The sequence below is a fragment of the Lolium rigidum genome, chromosome 5 (genome assembly GCF_022539505.1).
Source record: "Lolium rigidum isolate FL_2022 chromosome 5, APGP_CSIRO_Lrig_0.1, whole genome shotgun sequence".
Classification (NCBI taxonomy): domain Eukaryota; kingdom Viridiplantae; phylum Streptophyta; class Magnoliopsida; order Poales; family Poaceae; genus Lolium; species Lolium rigidum.
In genome coordinates this window covers 256,192,642-256,217,784 of record NC_061512.1, presented here as the reverse complement: position 1 = coordinate 256,217,784, position 25,143 = coordinate 256,192,642, and the positions used below count along the sequence as shown (strand labels likewise).

The 25,143-nt window shown below is 41.8% G+C and overlaps 1 protein-coding gene across 1 annotated transcript; it reads left to right on the top strand.

The window, feature by feature from the left end:
- The first annotated feature begins 498 nt into the window (after positions 1 to 498).
- Positions 499 to 1,456, top strand: LOC124657500 (uncharacterized protein At1g76070-like). Its single transcript, XM_047196042.1, has one exon. It carries the CDS (start codon positions 623 to 625, stop codon positions 1,454 to 1,456), a length of 834 nt encoding a protein of 277 aa, XP_047051998.1. The 5' UTR covers positions 499 to 622.
- Positions 1,457 to 25,143: the final 23,687 nt, after the last annotated feature.

Sequence of the window (25,143 nt, the reverse complement as noted above, 5' to 3'; positions counted from 1 at the left end):
GCTACCGTATGTCCGCCGCCGTCGTCCACCGCAACGCCACGCCCGCGCGACGTGCGCGTACGTCAGGGAGACGGCCAGACGAGGCGGGCGGCGCCGCCGGACATGGGAGTGTGATCCGGTCTGGGCCGAAACCAGGTCGTTTCATTCCATCGCAGGAGGCCGCATAAAAAAACGAAGGAGAATACGACCACCTGACCCCGCCCGTTCAACCAAGGCAAGGCAAGCACCTTGAGCCGAGACCATTGGCTGGAGCGCGGTTTCTCCGCGGTGATTATAAACATTGGAGTAGCTAGCTGCGGCGCCGGCGCTCGCCCGGAAGGAACGGACCCCTGCTCACCCGTTTCGGGGCCTTTGACCACGCCTCACACACGCGATCAGCTGCTGCGTCGTCACATCGTCATTTTAATTCTGAATTATTAGTCACCAACCATCCCGCGCGTGGTATATAACCCGGGCCGGCCGAGTCAGATGGGACAAGCAAGGTCTGCAAAGGCGAGCGCCGGGCGATCCTCCTGTACTATACCAGTCGGTGGAGCTGAGCGATTGATCATCGGCAACAAGAAAGGTAGACGAGCAAGCAAGCGAGCTATCCGCCACGCGCGTTCCCACACGGTAACCGGCGATGGAGAGGAAGCCGAGCAAGCACGCGAGGTCCCGGAGCGGCGCCGGCGCCGCCCTGGCGGCCTTCCTGCGGTCCACCGCGGCCTCCTTCTCCTCCTCCACCACCAACTTCACAGCCCGCGCCGGGAATAAGTCCTCCTTCAACCACCGCAACGCCTTCTCCGGCCCCATGGTCTCCATCGTCCCTCCCGAGGCGCGCGGCGCCGCGGGGAGGAGGAGGGGGACCAAGAACCAGGGCGGGACCGGCAGCGGGTACCGGACGCCCGAGGCGTCGTCGCCCAAGGTCTCCTGCATCGGCCAGATCAAGCGGAGCAAGTCCAGCAGCAAGGCCAGGAAGAACAAGAGCCGCAAGGCCGCAAAACCCGCGCCCCTGGCCTGCGGGATGGACGGCGGCGCCTGCCCGCTCCCGCCGCGCCATCCTCCGGCGACCGCTGCCTCCAGGCCCAAGAGCTCGCTCGTGAGGCGGATGCTCTTCCGCCGCACCAGGTCGCGCCCCTCCTCGTCCTCCACCAAACCCATCTCCGCTGCTCCCGACGGTTTCAAGGGGAGGCGTAGCTCCGTGGCCGCGGCGCCGGCGGGCGGCCTGGGCCAGATGAAGCGGTTCACGAGCGGCCGCGCGGCGCTGCAGGACTTCGACTGGACGACGGACGACGACGAGCATGCGGACGCCGACGGGTACGGCTACGACTCGTACGAGGACGACGGCTTCGTGGCGCACTCGGCGCCGCTGGTGCTCGGCGGCGGGGTGGTGGCGTCCGAGCCCAGGAAGGAGGTCAACCTCTGGCGGCGCCGCCCCATGTCGCCGCCCACCCCGCTGCAGCTCCCCTCAAAGTAGTAGCTCTAGGGTGCAACAAACCCGCATGTGCATGCGTCCATGCAGGGTTTGCCGAATGTGTCTGTTCTTTCATCGGTTTGTACAGTCAGAATCTCGTAGGAATCACTAGTATAGATTTGCTTTTGTAAATGTGTGATCCTAGTCTTTACTGGAATGAATTTAGGATTTTGTTTTTGGAAGGGCACGAGTTAAAGATTGAAAAAAAATGCAATATACTGCTGTTGCACCAAGGAAAACTTGATGTGGATTTGAAAAGGTTGGCCCGTCGATTTCAAGATTTTTTTTTTTTGCGAGAACTAGCTATCGATTTCAAGATTTGATTATAGTAGGTGAGCAGTGGGAGCACGTTAAGTGCGATAGTATCGCAGGAGCGCAAGTATGAACAAAATCATATGTACTTTGACATACACGCATCTTTGCTTGGACATATTCCTACCTCATGTCGTGTGCATATCCATTTCAATGCTTTAATCGTCCTCGTCTTATTTTTTACCCACATGAAAAAACTATGTATAACTAGCCTCCAGTTTTGAAAAAAAAATCTTGACTTATTCGTGAATCGTGATGTGTGATGGCCGAAACTGTCAAACATGATAAATATGGTGTCCCTCTCTACTATGGCTGGTCGCGCTCCCTCCCGTTAATATGCACCAGTTTTCTGGGCACGTTTTGTCTAGAAAGCCTGATTAATCAAGGATAGCAAGCAATATTAAGGAAGTCGTGTTCACAAAGATGGACAGAGAGCGCCTGGGCGGAAAAAAATCGCGCACCAAACACACGCATTTTTTTTTCTTTGCGAATAAAACACACGCATAATTAATTCACCCATGTGTTGGGGCTACAACAGCGCTCCGGATTTCACCTCTCATTTATTTTCCTTTTGGTATGGATATGGAGTTTATTTCTCATTAGTGTTAGTTGATTGCAATTTCAACTTGAGAATAAAATAGCTCCCTGTTTCCGCAAAAAAAATAGTGCAGCACTCTCAAAAGCAAAAGCGATTGATTGAGGGAAAAAAAGGATCAAAAAAGTTATTGTAGCTTGCTCGTATGCATCTTCTACCTGATTTTAATTCAACCTTTTGAGAATAAAATAGCTGGCTTTTCCCGGAGGTGATATACACCGAGCTGGTCGGCACCGAACACAGTTGCCGCACACCCCCTCCACCTTCGTGGGCTTGGCCCATTAAGTTTGCCGAACCGTTTTCTCTAAACGGGCCGCAGCCCAACATCAGGTAAGCCTTTTTTTCTGTTTCGTTTCTTTTTGTACATTTCTGAATTTGAACAAATTTTATATTTGAACAATTTTCAAATCTGAACGATTTTTATATTAGAACAATTTTCGAATTTGAACAAATTTCATATTTGAACAAATTTCGAATATGAACGATTTTCATATTTGAACAATTTTTGAATTTGAACAGTTTTCATATTGAACCATTTTAGTAATTCTCAAATTTAAACATTTTTCGAATTTAAACATTTTTCGAATATAGACTTTTTCAATTTGAACAAAAGAAAAAATAAAACAGAAAGAAAAAAAAAACAGAAAACTGAAAAACGAAAAAACAAAAAAAAGAAAAAAGAGAGAAAACGAAGGCAAAATCAAAAAAACGCTAAATGGGCCAGGCCCAGTACCCGACCAGGGTGTGCGGCAACCCGCATCGGCGCCGACCTGGTCGGTGTATAGGACTGGCCGGCTTTTCCCGCAGGAAAGTTTTAGAAAAATCGTGTAGCACTTCAAAACAAATGCAAATTGAAGAAAAGAAGGCTCGAAAAAACTTTAGCGTAGATCGATTCACTAACTGAACAGAGGCCCAGTCGGCTAGATATGCAAACTAGGCCGCATCTTCACATCTGGCCCAAGCCCAAGTGCGATTCCTGCTGCTTCTGGGTATATTCTGTGACCTGAAGCTGACACGCGTGCCCATCCTCGCAGCCGATCCACACGAATCGGAGAGAACAACGCCCGCCGGCGAAGCAGTCCCTCTCCCCCGCCGCGTTTTGACCAACTCCGGGCCTTCAACCCGGAATGATTCGCCGTGGATCCGCCACAGAGTGCACAACCCGGGACTGGCGTGTTCGAGGAGCCTCCAACAACATGTCTTGCACCGACAAGCGGCAAGGTGAAGTGGCTGACTTGTGTCATGGTGGGCATGGAAGCTGACACTTCCTGAATCGTAGTATGTGGTTGAATTTTTGGGGTACCTCCAATGTCTCAAGTCCTAAAATCTTACATTCAAAGAATACCAGGCCATTCTACCTTACCTTCTGTTTTCTGAAAAAAGACTCTACAAGCTTTTATATAGAGCCACGGTCATACACTTTTCCTCTTACTTAGGTTTTCATCACACGCTTTTCCTCTTAGTTAGTTTTTCATCACACTTTTCATCATAGTTATTTTTTCATCACACACTTTTAAGTGTAGTATAGGAAATAAGATGCAGCCTAACAAGAAAGCGATGACTTGTTGTTCTAGTTGGGTCACATCATATATGTGTTCAGGAAGTATATATGACCTTCTATCGCATTTTGTCAATTGTTGTTTGCACACTAGTTGACAATTTAATATTTTTCAAATCTAAGAATATTCCCTTTATGATGTTATAAATACTACTACCTTTGGTTTAAATGTTTAAATTTTAAATTGTTCCAGGTATAAGGCATACCAATGAAGCCTAGATCCGAAAATATACAATCATAAACCACATTCATGAATCCTTCCATCATCCATTCTTGTCTCATATTCTCTCCCATATGTTCCAAGGCATCAAGAACCTCGTTGAAATCCCCTGCGCACAGCCATGGATGGTCAAATTATCCACGCAAAAACCTCATCAATTCCCAGCTTCTATATCTTCTTGCTCTCACAGGATCACCGTAAAACCCCGTGAATCTCCATTCTACAAGTCATTGGAGATCAAAACATCAATGTGTGAGCTAATAAATAAATTTAAGCTCACCATTGAATCGCTATTCCAGAGCAGAACTAAGTCTCCGCTCAGACCCTCACTTTTCACGCCAAAAGCATGATCAAGCCCAATGTCCACCTCAAATCTTGCGCTCTCTTCTGAGAGAGTTTGGTCTCAGAGAGAAATACCTGATGGGTTCGTTGCATGAAAAACAAAAAAAAATTCTATCATGAACATGAACAAAAACCAAGATCAAATCTAGGAAGAAGCAAGATCTAATCTATGAAGATTGAAGCAACGAGATGTATGAGAGACTAACCCTCGAAGATCCAAAACCTTACGAGATCAGATCTTGCTGTTGATGTACTCGATCGTCCCGTGCTGCAATCCGGCAGCACTTCCGTACTCGGTCACGCGTACGGTGTCGATGAAGTCCATCCTCTCCCCGTTCCAGCGGGCAGCGGAGGTGTGGTAACTCTCCTAGGAATCCCAGCAGCACTACGGCGTGGTGGTGGTGGTGGAGGAGAAAAACTGCAGGGCTTCGCCAAGCCGGAGCAGAATTATGGTGAAGGAAGAGAGGGGGCAGCTAGACTTTGGTGTTAAGGGGCAAGGGGTCGGCTGCCCCTCTCCTCTATTTATAGAGGGAGGGTGCGGCCAGGGTTGCTCCCCTTGGACCACCTCCTCCTAGGGCCGGCGCATGGGAAGGGGAAGTCTTCCCTACTAATTTTTAGGGATTCGATCTTATCCCCTCGGGATTTGATCTTATCTCTTGGGGGCTGGCCGGCTGGGCCTCTTGGGCCTGCTGCACCTGGCCCATGAAGGCCCCACAGCATTCCCTCAGCCCATGTGGCCCCTCCCGGGGTGGTGGGCCCACCGGTGGCCCTCTAGAACCATCTAGAAGATGACTTCCATTATATGAATCTTATTCTCTGGACCATTCCGGACCTCCTCGTGATGTCATGGATCTCATCCGAGACTCCGAACAATATTCGGTCTCCATCTCATATTCCGAAACTACTATACAACATCGAACCTTAAGCGCGTCACCCTACGGTTCGTGAACTATGCGGACATGATCGAGACTCCTCTCCGACCAATAATCAATAGCGGGACCTGGAGATCCATAATGGCTTCCACACATTCTGCGATAACTTAGTGATCGGTTGAACCATTAACATACGATACCAATTCACTTTGTCACGCGATACTTTACTTGTCCGAGGTTCGATCATCGGTATCTCCATACCTAGTTCAACCTCGTTACCGACAAGTACTATTTACTCGTACCGTGGTATGTCATCTCTTGTGACCTTGTCACATGCTTGCAAGTTAATTAGACGACATTCCACCGAGAGGGCTTAGAGTATATCTATCCGTCATCGGGATGGACAAATCTCACTCTTGATCCATATGCCTCAACTCATACTTTCCGAATACTTAATCTCATCTTTATAACCACCCATTTACGCAGTGGCGTTTGATGTAATCAAAGTACCATTTCGGTATAAGTGATTTAAATGATCTCATGGTCAAAGGACTAGGTTACTATGTATCGAAAGCTTATAGCAATATGGACTTAATGACTTGATCTTATGCTACGCTTATTTGGGTGTATGTCCATTATATCATTCACCCAATAACATAACCTTGTTATTAACAACATCCAATGTTCATGATCAGGAAACCATGATCATCTATTAATCAACAAGCTAGTTTTACGAGAGGCTTACTAGGGACTCTGGTTGTTTACACAACACACATGTATTAATATTTTCGGTTAATACAATTACAGCATGGAGTGTAAACATTTATCATAAACACTAAGACATAACAATAACTATTTTATTATTGCCTCTCGGGCATATCTCCAACAATACCAACTCCGGGCAATGCAGCTCCACCAAGCTGCGTACTTCTTGAACCGTTTCAGGCTGCGTGCACCCTCGACAGTTCAAACTTAATAGATTCATTGGACCCGGCGGTAGAGCAGATCCTTTTCTCCTTCAAAGGAAGCAAGAACCATACGCTGAAGCAATTCAACCTGTTTGTAGACTGCTTGTAAATTAGATGCAAGCCCTAGAATATTTCACGTGGACAAGACCCAACACAAGCCAGCCAAACTGCTCCACAAAACAACTTCGATCTTCTCCTAGAACGAACCTTGCACGCGAACCAGAATCTAGCAACCAAATCAATTGATCCAAAGCAACCTCCCCAGATCGATCTAAAACCAAAGCCACCTGATCAAAACCTTCGTCCAGATCGGATCGGAAAACCTCAAAAACTCGGAGACTCGCCACCGGATGAAGTCCGGGGGAGGACGGAAACCCTGAGCGGGGACTGATGCGCCAGGCGCGGACCTACACAGCCGCCAGCGGTGGCGGCAGTCGTCGCGATCCGTGTCGCCCTGAAATCACCATAGCGATAGAGAAAAATGGTACGGAAGCCGATTTCCCCAACGTTATTTCCTTTGAGTTCGGTCATGGTGGGCATGGAAGCAGACACCTCCTGAATCATAGTATGTGGTTGAATTTTTGGCAACCTCCAATATCTCAAGTCCTAATTATAGTCAAAGAATACCAGGCCATTCTACCTTACCTTCTGTTTTCTGAAAAACACTCTACAAGCTTTTATATAGAGCCAAGGTCATACACTTTTCCTCTTAGTTAGTTTTTCATCACACTTTTCCTCATAGTTATTGTTTCATCACACACTTTTAAGTGTAGTATAGGAAATAAGATGCAGCCTAACAAGAAAGCGATGACTTAGTACCCCTTTGTTTAGGCTTAAATTCTTGATTCTTAGATTCTAACTATTGTAGAATTAGAATCTGAAACAAACAGCTCTCGTAATACCCAGACTGTGTACAATTATTCTATAAAAAAATACACATTGAGAACCATAATCCCAGAATCAGCAAAATAGGTGATTCCCGAGCTTTTCTGTTCGGGCCGAAACGTTTTTTCAGCACATCCTTGTTTTACACTTCTACTCCGGTGCTCCCCCCCGGAAATGTCAGGCTGCGTCAAAAACAATAATGGTTTAGATCTTCCAATACCCCTTCGTAAGCGGGGTCATGATTGTAAAATTTAAAAATCTGATATGTACGTACGACCCTCTAGAGACCCGTATGGCCCGCGTTATCTTGTACGATTATTTTCTGTAAGTATAGTGTACTTCTACGATGACGTACGTGTACCAAATAGGTAGGACATATAAAAAGGGGTCATAGATGTCTCCGCGTACGTCACCCCACCAATTAATTTCCCCACCAAATCAGAACAGAAATACCGTATGTATATGCCTAAGGTTGGAAAAAAAAAAATCTCTGAACTTGTGTTAGGGGGGAGCACCGGAGTAGGACTCCTTGTTTTATCTGTGTCTCCTCACGATCTTTTCCCCTCACGTCTTTTTCCCCTCACGCCTCCCACATAGCCGCCTGGAACTGGACCGAGGACTTCCGCCGCCGCCTACCGCTCCCTCGGCCGCGGCCGGCTCCCGCTCCTCCGGCCGCCTCACCGGCTCCTCCGGCCAACGCCTAACGGCTCCGATTCGCACCTTCAGCGGCCGTCGACTCGTTCCACTCCATCACGCCCGGCTGCAGCACCAATTCCCTCCGGCACGTCCCTGTGAAGGTTAGAAAATGTGTTCTTGGTGGTTGGGTGGATCAATTCAAGTGTAGCTAGCATCTAACCAACAAGAAGGTCCGGCACGTGCATGCAATGTCACAGTAAAGATAGATATACGCATATACGATCTAAAGTACTACGGCGTACCTTATGCCGGCAGCGTCGGGCCCAGGATTTCAAGGTTTTTTTTTATTTGCGAAAATTCCACCGATCTATTAATAATCATCAATAGCAGTACAAACTGACCCAAAAGTAATAAAAATTACAAGTAGGTCTTTCGACCACCTAGCGACGACTACAAACACTGACGCGAGCCGAAGGCGCGCCGATGTCCTCGCCCCTCCATCACCGGATCTGGGCAAAGCTTGTCGTAGTAGAGCTTGTTGTAGTAGACAAACGGGAAGTCGTCGTGGTAAGGTCCCAAAGGACCAGCGCACCAGAGCAGCAACCGTCGCCCAAGATGACAACTTTAGATCGGAAGAGACTGACCTGAAATCACACCAACGAACACGAAAACCGATCGGATCCCGCGAGATCCGCCGGGCACATGACTCCACGCGCCCTCTCGCCGATGCTAGACGCACCACCGGAGCGAGGATAGAGCGGGGAGGACCTTATTCTCGACATCAAGATGGAGCCGCCGCCTCACCATCCCGAAGAAGACACTGAAAATAACCTAACAAAGAACGAAAACCCTCCCGCCGGCGAGAGGCCGTGGTCCGCCACACCTCCAAGGCCCTAAGGCCACCGGAGGCGGAGCGGACCAGCAGCGTCGCTGGCGAGGGGACGGAACCCTAGATGGGTTTTTTGAGCCGCCTTGCGATCGCTTCTCGTGGAAGTCCCGAACGTCCAGGATTTCAAGGTTGTGTATTCAAAATTTCAAAGGGGTAATTTTTTTAGAGTCTAAAGCCTACTTTTTGGCATGTACTATACTATGATTTATGGCTCCGTTTTTGTAAACTAGCTACTCACTTCAATACCTGTAATCTGTTGATGCTCACATTGACAAAAATGGTTGTTAATATGTAGCACCTACGGACAGTTCATATTTAACTTTGCGAGCCATAACGTACTAACCAAGTCTTTATTCCACATTTTGTTTGTGCAAAGATCACTCGTCCGTATAAAGTATAAACCCAGCTGCACTATCCTACAGGGCGGCTAGTTTTTTCATTTGAAAGGGCAACTATCAGCTAGCACCCTATAGTTCTACCGTATATAATATACAGAAGATATGGAAACAATTTGAGCCTAGTATCACAGATTCATAGAACATCATAACATGAACTTGGTGATGAGGAGGCGTGGAGACGACGAATCTGGTTCCAGTCAAGATGGTCATTGGCAAGGAGACACAAGGTCTCGCGGTTGAAGAAAGCAACAGGCAAAGAGGCGTTGCGGCGGCTACGCTGGGCTTGGGGACGGCGAGACGGTGAGCCAGTGAGGCCAGGGTTCCTTCATCGTTGTTTCGCTCGAGGCACTGTGGTGACCCGGCATACCACTGCATGGTGTAGTATGCAAGTCTGATATAACACCAATGAAACACAGTTCCACGGGTATTATATCGCTCAGAGTGGTACAACAGAAACATATGCGGGTCCAAGGCATGTCTATAGAATTACAACATCGACTCTGTTACATAAGATCATCACAGCCTCCTACTTTACAATGAGGTAAAACTGCAAATAAATTCCAGAAGAACGACTCGTAGTCTAGTCTTATCACGAACTCTATTTGTAGAGTAATTCACTAACTACAGAGGCTAAGAATAGACTCTAGCTAAATAGGAGCTAGGTTTAGGAAGCTAGTTCCTTTCTATGGCTAAACTAGGTTTCTCCTTGTTGGATGTGGTCTCTGACTCCTCTGACAGGGTTCTGTCTCGTGAAGTAGTTGTTGACTCCTCAGCCTTCGAGTTGCCCAGTAGATCCTCCTTCGATGCCTCCATATCTAAGCAGGGGATTTAAGAGTGGGATGAGTACGAGCGTACTCAACAAGTTCATTATAGGAAAGATGTGTTTAATGCACTAGCTATAGCATTAGACCAGAAAGTCTAATACCAATGCAAGTTTTCATAACCATTTCTTCAAAAGGTTGCTTTTATTCAGAAGAACTATGTCCGTCAGCCTTCACCGGTTTACTAGAACTTCATGGAGCTCCTTTCCGCAGCGTTCGTCAGCTCCATATCCCGAACAGGGAGTGACAGTCACGGTTCTTTACACTCGCAGCAGGTGTGTTGCTTTACCCATAAGAGATCTTAACCTTGGTGCCAACCAAGCTGCAGGCTTGTCCACACTTCCTATGGTGTGAGGCCCGGTATAAGGTCTAGCCAATCATGTTCCTCCGCTACCTCGAACACCCACCCTTTTGTAAGATTGTCCTCCCCTATATCCATGATGAGACCGTTCCGGCATTCATATGCCTTCCCCTATCATCATGGATAGACCGTTCCGGACACCTTACAATCCCTCATAGACCGCAATACCGTGGGGACTTAAGGCTTCCCCACCTACCGCTTGTTCTTCGAACGACAAGTGTCTACGGACTGTGCCGTGTGGACTTAAGGCTTCCCAGCCTACCGCTTGCCGCCGACAGATACAAGTGTCTACGGTAAAGCGCATCCGTTGATGAACGAGAGGTGGAAACACTTTTGACTACTCCGTCCCACTCCGGATCTTATGGTTAACACGGGTATTACGACACAAGAATCACTCGGCGACATTTGTTGTTTAATCCTAGATGGATATAAACCCGTGCAATGGAACCTCCACCATATCAACACAATCCATGGTTCCATTGCCCACCACATAGTCATATTCATAGTTATGAAAGTAGTGGTTTTGATTTTTATGCAATAGTGATAACCATAATACTTTGCAAGTAATTTGATAGAAATACTCAAATGACATGAGCAAGTGATGAACTTGCCTTTCTTGACTGCAAGATTACGCAGGCAAGGTCTTCGATACGTAGTAACTCCAACTTCTGAAATAGCATCATCGTCCGGTAAGGACGATGTTTAAAAGATTGCCAAGGATGCAATAATGCATAAGTATGAGATGCAATCGTTCTAAACGTAACCTAACCCCGATGATTTAGGATTAGTGAGTAGCAGTGATCAGTTCAGGGTGTGTTGCACTTTTAGAATGATTCACAAACAAGGTTCTTATTCAGGGTTGTGTTGTTTTAGAATCATAAGCATGTGGTAAAATGAATAGTAATAATCATACACATCAAGGAATAGAGGTTGTAATAAGTAAATAGCAGTTGTCAATTTTAAGTCCTATAGTGCATGGTGGATGATTATTTATTATATACTTCAAAATAATAACTTTTGAAGAACATGTTCTTTAATAAAGAACAAATATGATAATTAGGCTGGTGGGGTTCTATGGTTGATTATGGTTTCAACTAGTTTATGGAGTAAGTATTAGATGGATCACGACCTAGTTGGATTCATCAACACCTAGGGCTTGTAAGGTTAAGATAAACCTAGGCATCCTAAGCAATTCGTTATACATGGTTGTTGTCAATTGTTGGTTTATCTTACTAATGATAGCTGGCTAGGATTTATAGGTCCTTATAAGCATGGTTGGTGATGATTCCTTATTTTCTTCAAAAGAATAACTTTTGAAGAACATACTTCTTAATTAATAAGAAGTATATCAATTAGGGTTGAGGTTGTCTAGGTTTGCTATTGGATCTACTAAGTAAGGAATGGTTGGTTCCTAAATAGGATGGTTCATAAGCATCTCACACTAGTAGGGTTTAGTGGAACAGGGTTATGTATAGTAAAATAGTAGGGGTGGTTGATGTTAGGGTTCATCACAATGGTGTGATGCTAAATAGGAATGAATAAGGATGATGGCTTTGGTAATAGGATCTAGGGTTTACACTTGGTTAGCCCTACTTGATTATTTAGGTCTGATGAATACATGGGATACTCATATATTAGTGATAGTTCTTCTACATTTTATGTGACCAAGCAAGTATTCAGTTGCTACTATGTATCTATGGATACAAAGTAAGTTTTATGATCATAGGTTCCAACCTAGGGTTTAGGTTGGAGGCAAATTAAGGTTCTCATGTAGTAATAAAGCTAGGTTATAAATGGCATTAGGGTTTTAGGATCCCACATGAAATTATGGTGTTAACACTTTGTTTTATAATGGAACTAGGGTTTCCTAATTACTCTATAATTCTTGTATTAATAACCTCATTAATAAAGTTGAAGTTATTAATAACTTTGGAATAATAATATTGGATTTGCCTTTTATTATTTTTAAAGAATTAATAATTAAAGTAATTATTAATTAGGATTTAAATCCTCCTATTAAGGATTTAATAAATTATAAGCAAAGGAAAATTAGTTTTATTATTTTCCTGATTTGCTTATTAGTTTTTATTAATTTTAAAAGTTTTTGTTAATTAATGAATTTTAATTAAATTTGGAATGAAAATTAAAGGTTTAAATAACAAGTGTTAAATAATTAAATTTTTATTGAAAAATAAAAATTTCATATTATATTTTTATTGGATAGAGTTTTCTTTTCTAAGAATTTTAATATCACATTTATATTTTTCTGACCTTTTATGAATCTTCTACAATTATTTAAAGTTGCAGGTATTTTGAGATTTAATTGAAACGAGAAATAACTAAACCTACCCAGATAGTTTACCCACGCAGTCACTGACTGGTGGGACCATGCCACGTCAGCTGCCACATAATTTTGACCGAAGTCAAAATCCAGACGTGGCGCTGAAGCTCTGGCCGGCGGCCAGTCGATGATGGCCTCGATGTTCTGGCGAGTGCGGGACGGCGCGAGCTAGCACATACAATGCGCGTGAACGTGCTGAGCCTCTACGTGGCGGCGCCGCCCGGGAATGACCACCGGAGCCTTGCCGGCGATCATGAACCACGGCGGGTTATGACGAGCTACGGCGCGAGTGAGCTACAACGCGAACTGAGATGCGATTCGGGGCTCCAGAGAAGCGGAAGATCACCTGGATGCTTCCCGGATGGTGGTTGGGGTCGATGGAGGACGGAATCATTGCGGCGGTCGCCATTACCTCCGCAGAACCACGGAAGGGAACGATGAAATTCCCTCTCCTCCGAGCTCCCCCCGAGGTGTGGCTGTACCAGATGATCAAGGACGTCGAGGTGCTCCCCCTGAGCTCAACGGCGAGCTCCGGGTGGTCGGAATCGGTGTGGTGGTATGTTGGCCGGCGGCTAGGGTTTCGGCCTCGAGAGAGAATGACGCAGGGAGAAGGGAAATTAGAGCTTCCCCTGCGCTTTATATGATCTACGCGCGTGTGCCGGCGGTCGATAACGGTGGCGGGGACGCGGACGTGGCGACGTCGGCTCGGTGGCGAGCTCCTCGTGCGCCCGGAGGAGAAGACGAAGACGATGCTCTTCGTCTCGTCCATATCCACGGTGAAACGGTACGTGGTCTGAATTTGATGGTGGACTGGGCCGTGTCGTTGGGCTTAAGTCTGGGCTGCCGAGGTGGCCTCGTGGCGGCCGTGTAAGGTCCAGTAAGGTTCTTCCTCTTTTTCTCTTTTATTTATTTCTGTTTTGTATTCTATTTTAATTCCTGGTTTTGAATTCTGTTGCTAATTCATGTTTTAACTATTTTCCATTTTGCAGGTGTTAAACAATTGGTCTTGTATGAAGACTAACAAAAGTGTTATTGTATTTTCGTAATTATTTTGATTAAACATTTCAAATATGTGGCTTTATTACAAATTGGAAATAATCATGATTTTATGCAATCATTTTAATTTCCTTTTTCTTGTGTAATCACATCTATTATAATTATTAGGTTTGATAATTTCTACTCTAAGTGTTTTAGAGTTTATCATTAGGGTTTGGTCTCTCAATTGAGAATTTAGCCCCTCGCACATGATTTTATGTGAACCTTATTTATTAGGGTTTTATCATTTCTAGTACAACCCCCTTGTTAAGGTTAATACTATCACTACATTTGAAAGTATCTCGAGTAGGGATTGTTTCCATCATAGTTTATCTTGGTTACAAAGATAAATGGTTGATCACTATATGGTTTACTCATAAGATTTAGCATTAGATTATTCTTAAGTTCCATATTAAGCATGAGCTTTAATTAGTGAACAATTCTAGGGTTCTCATCATATTCACCTAATGGTAATTGGTTTGAATCTTAATTGTGGTTTAGGTTTTAGTTGTGATCACCCAAGTGATACTCAAACTAGGGTTGAGATTTAATTCTAGGGTGTAGAGATGAGATGACACCATATTGCATGAGCTAGGGTTTAATCTCCCCTAACCATGATAAGGTGGTTACTTGTTTAATATTTCATGTGCTTCACTATTTATTAAGGATTTGGGAATTGGTTTTATCTTCTACCAATATATTTCTTTTATTATCCTTAATTAATCATTAAAGTAACTATAATGGTTATAGTTCTTTTTATAGTTAACTTTGGTCTTATAGATGGATGATTTCTCACCATATTAGATATGGAATTTTACTCTAAGGTTTTCTTAGGTTCTTAAGTGAAGAATAGGTGGAATGTAAATGTGGTAGAATTATACCTGTGATCACCAAGTGGTTCACAAGTTAAGGTTGGGGTCTAAGCCTAGGGTTGTTTATTATTGATCTACTTATAATTTCATGTGGCTAATGATAACTGATTATCCTATTAGGGTTTACTTATCCTCACATACTTCAAGAGCATGATCATGGTTAAACATGATCCACTGGTGCTTGATATCCTTACCTCAAGTTCTTAGGGTTTATGATCATCACTCAATTTATAATGATCAAGGTTTGGCTTTCTACATTATTTCTTATGGAATAGGTTCTCACTTCCATGATCAAGCATTGTCTTGATCAACTAGGATATATCACTTCTATCTTACTTTCTAGGATGGTCATGGTTGTCTTAATAGTTTTATATCCCAGGAAAATGCCTGGAATATTCACTTAAAGTTCTCTCAAGAAATGATGGTTTAACCTTTTGGATATTTGAATAGATCTCTCCCTTAAAACCAAGTGTTTCCTCAACTAACTTGAGTGTAACACCAGATCTTGAGCTCTCTTATATAAGAATGGTTTATTCTAGGGTTTATGGTGCACTCACAAGATCTCTTTAGGTATCTAGGCTAAGATTCCATTTGTCTAACTGAATTACATTAATCTCATCCTTATTTTATCAACTCGAGGGATATGGTATTATTCCATGTGATGTTGGGTTGTCTTGAAGATGATGATTCGAATACTTGGATGTATATCCAAGGTTTAACTCAAGGTTTGTTATTGCTTCTTTAATACTTATCATAGATCTCTCACCTCTCGAGGTTTGATGTGTAATAACTTGGAATGGAGAAGAATATCTATTTCTGGAGTAGATCTTCTTGTCTTGCTTCCAAGATTAAAGTAGAATGGATATCCTAGGGTTTATGATAAGTGCATGGATTAGTTTAAGACATGGAGAAGATAAGTGAAGAATAGTTTCTCCAAGTATTGTTACTTGATTTCCAATTGAATAGACGTTCTTATGTTATGGCAAGGAATACCTTGTTATGATCTTTTATAAGATCAAGTAGTTGATCCTTGAGTAAAATGCTGTTGTGTTGATTATTAGTTCCATTTGATCTAACCCCTTAGATCAAATCATCTCTACCCAAAACAGGTTTTAACAAAGGTCACACTGAGGTTTATAGCGCTTGACTTGATGAGCTACTACGAGTCCACCAAGATCAAGTGAAACTTCGCTATCTTGTGACTGTTTTACTTTAAAGCGCGAAAATTCCTCGGATTTTCTATGCATGAATGCAATGCACACATCTGTTTCCTCTATTTTTGTAACCCCAATACCTGGGATATTACAGTCTCTACCCCTTAAACTAAACTTCGTCCTCGAAGTTTGATCTCTCTCATGTTTCCGAAGTGTGGATCTGACTTGTGCAGACTAAATCTTTTCTCGACTCCATGGTGATCTTACTGGATATAATTGAATACATCCCTTGTCCAGATTCTTCCTGGAATCCATTAGTGTTTGACATCAAACAACTATTACTTCCTTTATTTCCATGATTTCCTCCAATATTATAAGCTTGTTTCCTTTCTCATTGAATATTCAATGATTGGGACTTCTTCTTGTCCTGACAGTCTTAATTGAGGACTAATTGGATAACAATCTCCTATTTGATAAAATAGGTCTTTGTTTTCCCTTACTACCAAAATTGCAGTAATGGTGCTTGGTAAGGCGCTTACCATGGAAATGGTTGTGATGGTTTATTTTCCTAGAAATGGATTAGACTCATTTAGTCCATCCAATCCTGGTTTATGGTTGATACCTATAACTATTTAGATTCATTTAGGTTCCATGAAAGGAATCTTTCATGCAGTCTCTGATTCAGGTATGGTCAAATCCCTTCAGTCTTTGACCTCCTTGAGCTATATTTGGTCTCTGATATTTCCTTCGTCCAACTTCTTTATCTTTGACTTACTTGAGCTATTGTACTTCTGAGTAGATATTACTCACTTTCTCAAGTTATAGTCCAATTATTACTTCCTCGAGGTATGAACCTCGGCTTCTGGTCTGACCTCCTTCTGAAAATAGTGTTCAACAATCTTATGAAAATAAGATCGAATTTCCTCTCAGTTCAGACCTTCTTCTCCATCTTACTCAAAGTATGGAGTCATTGTACATCCAACTCAATATTTTACTCTACCCCTTAGAGTTTTCTTATGGTCTTCAACTCCTTTTCTTCCAACAATTGGACTTATGATTAGAATATTGGTCTCGGTCTAGCTTATGGTTTATATTCCTCTAAGGTTTTGCGAAGGATCTTTGTGGTGTATCCACTCAATTGTGGACATCCAATGTGAATCCTTCAACTAAATGATTATAGATCTAGCTATTTGGTCGACAAGACTTTTATTTGTTCACAAACTTTTGTTACAAATAATTAAATCGTGGACTATTTGTATTACCAACCGATACCGATCTGTGGTTATTATACCAACCGTGGCTATTTGATATCTAAAAATGGATTCTATTATAGGTTCTAATAAACTGATCGAGACATCTTCTATTTTATCTAGCAGTATTGATATTGTACCAATTGTGGTCTTCTGATATCGACTATGGTCTTCTTATGTCTTCTATGGGTTCATAGATCATCTTTCTTTCTTCGAGGGTTTATTGTTGCAAGAGAACCACTAGGCGACACTATGATTATAGTATTCGAAGTGATTTCCCATGCATTCCCTCTTCTATGTTGACTATGGATCCGCTTGAGCTTCACCATAATCATTATATTTCTCACCTTCATGCTTCTTTCGTACTAAAGTACTCCTCTGTTGAGGTAAGCATGAGTTTCGATTGTACTTCCTTCAGAGTATTGTGGTTTCTTCCCACAATTTTGTTTCCTTTAACCTGATGAACCTTCATCTTGTCTTCAAAATATGCGAATTCGTCACTTCCTCACACGAATACCATTACCCTCTAGATCTATAGCATTAAGTAAGAACTTGATATAGCAACATGCATTTGCATATCGAAGTCAAACTTCATGCATGGATCTAGTCAAACAATTAAAATCCAATAAAATCCAAGAAGATTCAGCTTTGTGTTTATAGTACACATCATCATAAGCCTCGAATATAATAGTTGAGTATGACATCTCTAAACATCAGGCTGAGATGTGTAGTATATAACACCACATAAGATAGGTTTATATCGTGATACTTAGCACATATAGTTGGCATTCTACTATTTGTCTCATCATTTACCTTAATTGCACATTTGCAATGAGATAAACTTGAAACAAAGTGGTCTAGGATAGCTAAGGTTAATCCTAATTTTCTTTGGAAGTACTACTTAACTTCCATTTTCGTTGGGGACTATCTCACTTGGTATCACTAAATTCTAACATGGCTACTCTAAACACATAACTATTGGATTATAGCTCCAATACTTCCAAGTGTTTCTACCATAATTATATGGTCATGATGTGCTTGGCACACTTCCCATTGTTTTGAAGCACAATTCTTACACTATTGTTTTGCACTTGGCTTCTTATTGTACTCCTCTTAATTAATTATGAGGTTCTAATCCATCACATAATGATTCTCAGGTGAAACATATATGATTTCTATCTCTACCATGTAAGTAGGCATATTTTATTCCTATCTCTCCTCCTTACCTCCCATGATTGACTCATCATGGTCTATACTACCTCATATAACTCGAGTTATCACTTACTATCAATTGTTTCACATATCTAGATAATTTTAATTACTCATTGCTTAACTTGGTCTACATCTTCTATTAGGATATCTTAATTATCTTCATCACTTGATTTACTCCTATTACATGTCTGAATAATTCTTACTTGAACATAACATATGTTGGTATACATCTTCCAATAGGATATCTTCCTTATGGTTGTATCCTCTCTTTGGACTACCACGTATTGTATACCAACTATGGTCTACTCATCTATAGTTTTCAGGACTGAATGATGTGCTACATATTTGGAATTAGCTATCTATTTTTACTTAGGAAGGTAGTTGGAAAAGATTGACTTAAGTGTGTCAGGATTATTCTCAAGTGAATATCCATCTCAAGTCATAAGATTTGATTTAGCTTAGACAACTTCCTATAGACACTACCAATCCTATAGGTCTCCTTTAAAGGGTTTTAAGCCTAAGGTCAAAGCATTTGCTCGATACCAACCGTGGTGACCCGGCATACCACCGCATGGTGTAGTATGCAAGTCCGATATAACACCAATGAAACACGAGTTCCACGGGTATTATATCGCTCGAGTGGTACAACAGAAACATATGCGGGTCCAAGGCATGTCTATAGAATTACAACATCGACTCGTTACATAAGATCATCACAGCCTCCTACTTTACAATGAGGTAAAGCGCAAATAAATTCCAGAAGAACGACTCGTAGTCTAGTCTTATCACGAACTCTATTTGTAGAGTAATTCACTAACTACAGAGGCTAAGAATAGACTCTAGCTAAATAGGAGCTAGGTTTAGGAAGCTAGTTCCTTTCTATGGCTAAACTAGGTTTCTCCTTGTTGGATGTGGTCTCTGACTCCTCTGACAGGGTTCTGTCTCGTGAAGTAGTTGTTGACTCCTCGGCCTTCGAGTTGCCCGAGTAGATCCTCCTTCGATGCCTCCATATCTAAGCGGGGATTTAAGAGTGGGATGAGTACGAGCGTACTCAACAAGTTCATTATAGGAAAGATGTGTTTAATGCACTAGCTATAGCATTAGACCAGAAAGTCTAATACCAATGCAAGTTTTCATAACCATTTCTTCAAAAGGTTGCTTTTATTCAGAAGAACTATGTCCGTCGACCTTCACCGGTTTACTAGAACTTCATGGAGCTCCTTTCCGGCAGCGTTCGTAGTTCCATATCCCGGAACGGGGAGTGACGAGTCACGGTTCTTTACACTCGCGAGAGGTGTGTTGCTTTACCCATAAGAGATCTTAACCTTGGTGCCAACCAAGCTGCAGGCTTGTCCACACTTCCTATGGTGTGAGGCCCGGTATAAGGTCTAGCCAATCATGTTCCTCCGCTACCTCGAACACCCACCCTTTTGTAAGATTGTCCTCCCCTATATCCATGATGAGACCGTTCCGGGCATTCATATGCCTTCCCCTATCATCATGGATAGACCGTTCCGGACACCTTACAATCCCTCATAGACCGCAATACCGTGGGGACTTAAGGCTTCCCCAGCCTACCGCTTGTTCTTCGAACGACAAGTGTCTACGGATCTGTGCCGTGTGGACTTAAGGCTTCCCCGGCCTACCGCTTGCCGCCGACAGATACAAGTGTCTACGGTAAAGCGCATCCGTTGATGAACGAGAGGTGGAAACACTTTTGACTACTCCGTCCCACTCCGGATCTTATGGTTAACACGGGTATTACGGCACAAGAATCACTTGGCGACATTTGTTGTTTAATCCTAGATGGATATAAACCCGTGCAATGGAACCTCCACCATATCAACACAATCCATGGTTCCATTGCCCACCACATAGTCATATTCATAGTTATGAAAGTAGTGGTTTTGATTTTTATGCAATAGTGATAACCATAATACTTTGCAAGTAATTTGATAGAAATACTCAAATGACATGAGCAAGTGATGAACTTGCCTTTCTTGACTGCAAGATTACGCAGGCAAGGTCTTCGATACGTAGTAACTCCAACTTCGAAATAGCATCATCGTCCGGTAAGGACGATGTTTAAAGATTGCCAAGGATGCAATAATGCATAAGTATGAGATGCAATCGTTCTAAACGTAACCTAACCCCGATGATTTAGGATTAGTGAGTAGCAGTGATCAGTTCAGGGTGTGTTGCACTTTTAGAATGATTCACAAACAAGGTTCTTATTCAGGGTTGTGTTGTTTTAGAATCATAAGCATGTGGTAAAATGAATAGTAACAATCATACACATCAAGGAATAGAGGTTGTGTAATAAGTAAATAGCAGTTGTCAATTTTAAGTCCTATAGTGCATGGTGGATGATTATTTATTATATACTTCAAAAGAATAACTTTTGAAGAACATGTTCTTCAATAAAGAACAAATATGATAATTAGGCTGGTGGGGTTCTATGGTTGATTATGGTTTCAACTAGTTTATGGAGTAAGTATTAGATGGATCACGACCTAGTTGGATTCATCAACACCTAGGGCTTGTAAGGTTAAGATAAACCTAGGCATCCTAAGCAATTCGTTATACATGGTTGTTGTCAATTGTTGGTTTATCTTACTAATGATAGCTGGCTAGGATTTATAGGTCCTTATAAGCATGGTTGGTGATGATTCCTTATTTTCTTCAAAAGAATAACTTTTGAAGAACATACTTCTTAATTAATAAGAAGTATATCAATTAGGGTTGAGGTTGTCTAGGTTTGCTATTGGATCTACTAAGTAAGGAATGGTTGGTTCCTAAATAGGATGGTTCATAAGCATCTCACACTAGTAGGGTTTAGTGGAACAGGGTTATGTATAGTAAAATAGTAGGGGTGGTTGATGTTAGGGTTCATCACAATGGTGTGATGCTAAATAGGAATGAATAAGGATGATGGCTTTGGTAATAGGATCTAGGGTTTACACTTGGTTAGCCCTACTTGATTATTTAGGTCTGATGAATACATGGGATACTCATATATTAGTGATAGTTCTTCTACATTTTATGTGACCAAGCAAGTATTCAGTTGCTACTATGTATCTATGGATACAAAGTAAGTTTTATGATCATAGGTTCCAACCTAGGGTTTAGGTTGGAGGCAAATTAAGGTTCTCATGTAGTAATAAAGCTAGGTTATAAATGACATTAGGGTTTTAGGATCCCACATGAAATTATGGTGTTAACACTTTGTTTTATAATGGAACTAGGGTTTCCTAATTACTCTATAATTCTTGTATTAATAACCTCATTAATAAAGTTGAAGTTATTAATAACTTTGGAATAATAATATTGGATTTGTCCTTTTATTATTTTTAAAGAATTAATAATTAAAGTAATTATTAATTAGGATTTAAATCCTCCTATTAAGGATTTAATAAATTATAAGCAAAGGAAAATTAGTTTTATTATTTTCCTGATTTGCTTATTGGTTTTTATTAATTTTAAAAGTTTTTGTTAATTAATGAATTTTAATTAAATTTGGAATTAAAATTAAAGGTTTAAATAACAAGTGTTAAATAATTAAATTTTTATTGAAAAATAAAAATTTCATATTATATTTTTATTGGATAGAGTTTTCTTTTCTAAGAATTTTAATATCACATTTATATTTTTCTGACCTTTTATGAATTTTCTACAATTATTTAAAGTTGCGGGTATTTTGAGATTTAATTGAAACGAGAAATAACTAAACCTACCCGGATAGTTTACCCACGCGAGTCAGCGGCTGGTGGGACCATGCCACGTCAGCTGCCACGTAATTTTGACCGAAGTCAAAATCCAGACGTGGCGCTGAAGCTCTGGCCGGCGGCCAGTCGATGATGGCCTCGATGTTCTGGCGAGTGCGGGACGGCGCGAGCTAGCACATACAATGCGCGTGAACGTGCTGAGCCTCTACGTGGCGGCGCCGCCGGGAATGACCACCGGAGCCTTGCCGGCGATCATGAACCACGGCGGGTTACGACGAGCTACGGCGCGAGTGAGCTACAACGCGAGCCGAGATGCGATTCGGGGCTCCGGAGAAGCGGAAGATCACCGGATGCTTCCGGATGGTGGTTGGGGTCGATGGAGGACGGAATCATTGCGGCGGTCGCCATTACCTCCGCAGAACCACGGAAGGGAACGATGAAATTCCCTCTCCTCCGAGCTCCCCCCGAGGTGTGGCTGTACCAGATGATCAAGGATGTCGAGGTGCTCCCCCTGAGCTCAACGGCGAGCTCCGGGGTGGTCGGAATCGGTGTGGTGGTATGTTGGCCGGCGGCTAGGGTTTCGGCCTCGAGAGAGAATGACGCAGGGAGAAGGGAAATTAGAGCTTCCCCTGCGCTTTATATGATCTACGGCGTGTGCTTGGCGGTCGATAACGGTGGCGGGGACGCGGGACGTGGCGACGTCGGCTCGGTGGCGAGCTCCTGTGCGCCCAGAGGAGAAGACGAAGATGACGCTCTTCGTCTCGTCCATATCCACGTGAAACGGTACGTGGGTCTGATTTTAATGGTGGGCTGGGCCGTGTCGTTGGCTTAAGCTGGGCTGCCGAGGTGGCCTGTGGCGGCCAGGTAAGGTCCAGGTAAGGTTCTTCCTCTTTTTCTCTTTTATTTATTTCTGTTTTGTATTCTATTTTAATTCCTGGTTTTGAATTCTGTTGCTAATTCATGTTTTAACTATTTTCCATTTTGCAGGTGTTAAACAATTGGTCTTGTATGAAGACTAACAAAAGTGTTATTGTATTTTCATAATTATTTTGATTAAACATTTCAAATATGTGGCTTTATTACAAATTGGAAATAATCATGATTTTATGCAATCATTTTAATTTCCTTTTTCTTGTGTAATCACATCTATTATAATTATTAGGTTTGATAATTTCTACTCTAAGTGTTTTAGAGTTTATCATTAGGGTTTGGTCTCTCAATTGAGAATTTAGCCCCCTGCACATGATTTTATGTGAACCTTATTTATTAGGGTTTTATCATTTCTAGTACAACCCCCTTGTTAAGGTTAATACTATCACTACATTTGAAAGTATCTCGGTAGGGATTGTTTCCATCATAGTTTATCTTGGTTACAAAGATAAATGGTTGATCACTATATGGTTTACTCATAAGATTTAGCATTAGATTATTCTTAAGTTCCATATTAAGCATGAGCTTTAATTAGTGAACAATTCTAGGGTTCTCATCATATTCACCTAATGGTAATTGGTTTGAATCTTAATTGTGGTTTAGGTTTTAGTTGTGATCACCCAAGTGATACTCAAACTAGGGTTGAGATTTAATTCTAGGGTGTAGAGATGAGATGACACCATATTGCATGAGCTAGGGTTTAATCTCCCCTAACCATGATAAGGTGGTTACTTGTTTAATATTTCATGTGCTTCACTATTTATTAAGGATTTGGGAATTGGTTTTATCTTCTACCAATATATTTCTTTTATTATCCTTAATTAATCATTAAAGTAACTATAATGGTTATAGTTCTTTTTATAGTTAACTTTGGTCTTATAGATGGATGATTTCTCACCATATTAGATATGGAATTTTACTCTAAGGTTTTCTTAGGTTCTTAAGTGAAGAATAGGTGGAATGTAAATGTGGTAGAATTATACCTGTGATCACCAAGTGGTTCACAAGTTAAGGTTGGGGTCTAAGCCTAGGGTTGTTTATTATTGATCTACTTATAATTTCATGTGGCTAATGATAACTGATTATCCTATTAGGGTTTACTTATCCTCACATACTTCAAGAGCATGATCATGGTTAAACATGATCCACTGGTGCTTGATATCCTTACCTCAAGTTCTTAGGGTTTATGATCATCACTCAATTTATAATGATCAAGGTTTGGCTTCCTACATTATTTCTTATGGAATAGGTTCTCACTTCCATGATCAAGCATTGTCTTGATCAACTAGGATATATCACTTCTATCTTACTTTCTAGGATGGTCATGGTTGTCTTAATAGTTTTATATCCCAGGAAAATGCCTGGAATATTCACTTAAAGTTCTCTCAAGAAATGATGGTTTAACCTTTTGGATATTTGAATAGATCTCTCCCTTAAAACCAAGTGTTTCCTCAACTAACTTGAGTGTAACACCAGATCTTGAGCTCTCTTATATAAGAATGGTTTATTCTAGGGTTTATGGTGCACTCACAAGATCTCTTTAGGTATCTAGGCTAAGATTCCATTTGTCTAACTGAATTACATTAATCTCATCCTTATTTTATCAACTCAGGGATATGGTATTATTCCATGTGATGTTGGGTTGTCTTGAAGATGATGATTCGAATACTTGGATGTATATCCAAGGTTTAACTCAAGGTTTGTTATTGCTTCTTTAATACTTATCATAGATCTCTCACCTCTCGAGGTTTGATGTGTAATAACTTGGAATGGAGAAGAATATCTATTTATGGAGTAGATCTTCTTGTCTTGCTTCCAAGATTAAAGTAGAATGGATATCCTAGGGTTTATGATAAGTGCATGGATTAGTTTAAGACATGGAGAAGATAAGTGAAGAATAGTTTCTCCAAGTATTGTTACTTGATTTCCAATTGAATAGACGTTCTTATGTTATGGCAAGGAATACCTTGTTATGATCTTTTATAAGATCAAGTAGTTGATCCTTGAGTAAAATCTTGTTGTGTTGATTATTAGTTCCATTTGATCTAACCCCTTAGATCAAATCATCTCTACCCAAAACAGGTTTTAACAAAGGTCACACTGAGGTTTATAGCGCTTGACTTGATGAGCTACTACGAGTCCACCAAGATCAAGTGAAACTTCAGTTACTGTGACTGTTTTACTTTAAAGCGCGAAAATTCCTCAGATTTTCTATGCATGAATGCAATGCACACATCTGTTTCCTCTATTTTTGTAACCCCAATACCTGGGATATTACACTGTCGTTGAGGCCTCTAGGTTCAGCTGATAAGCA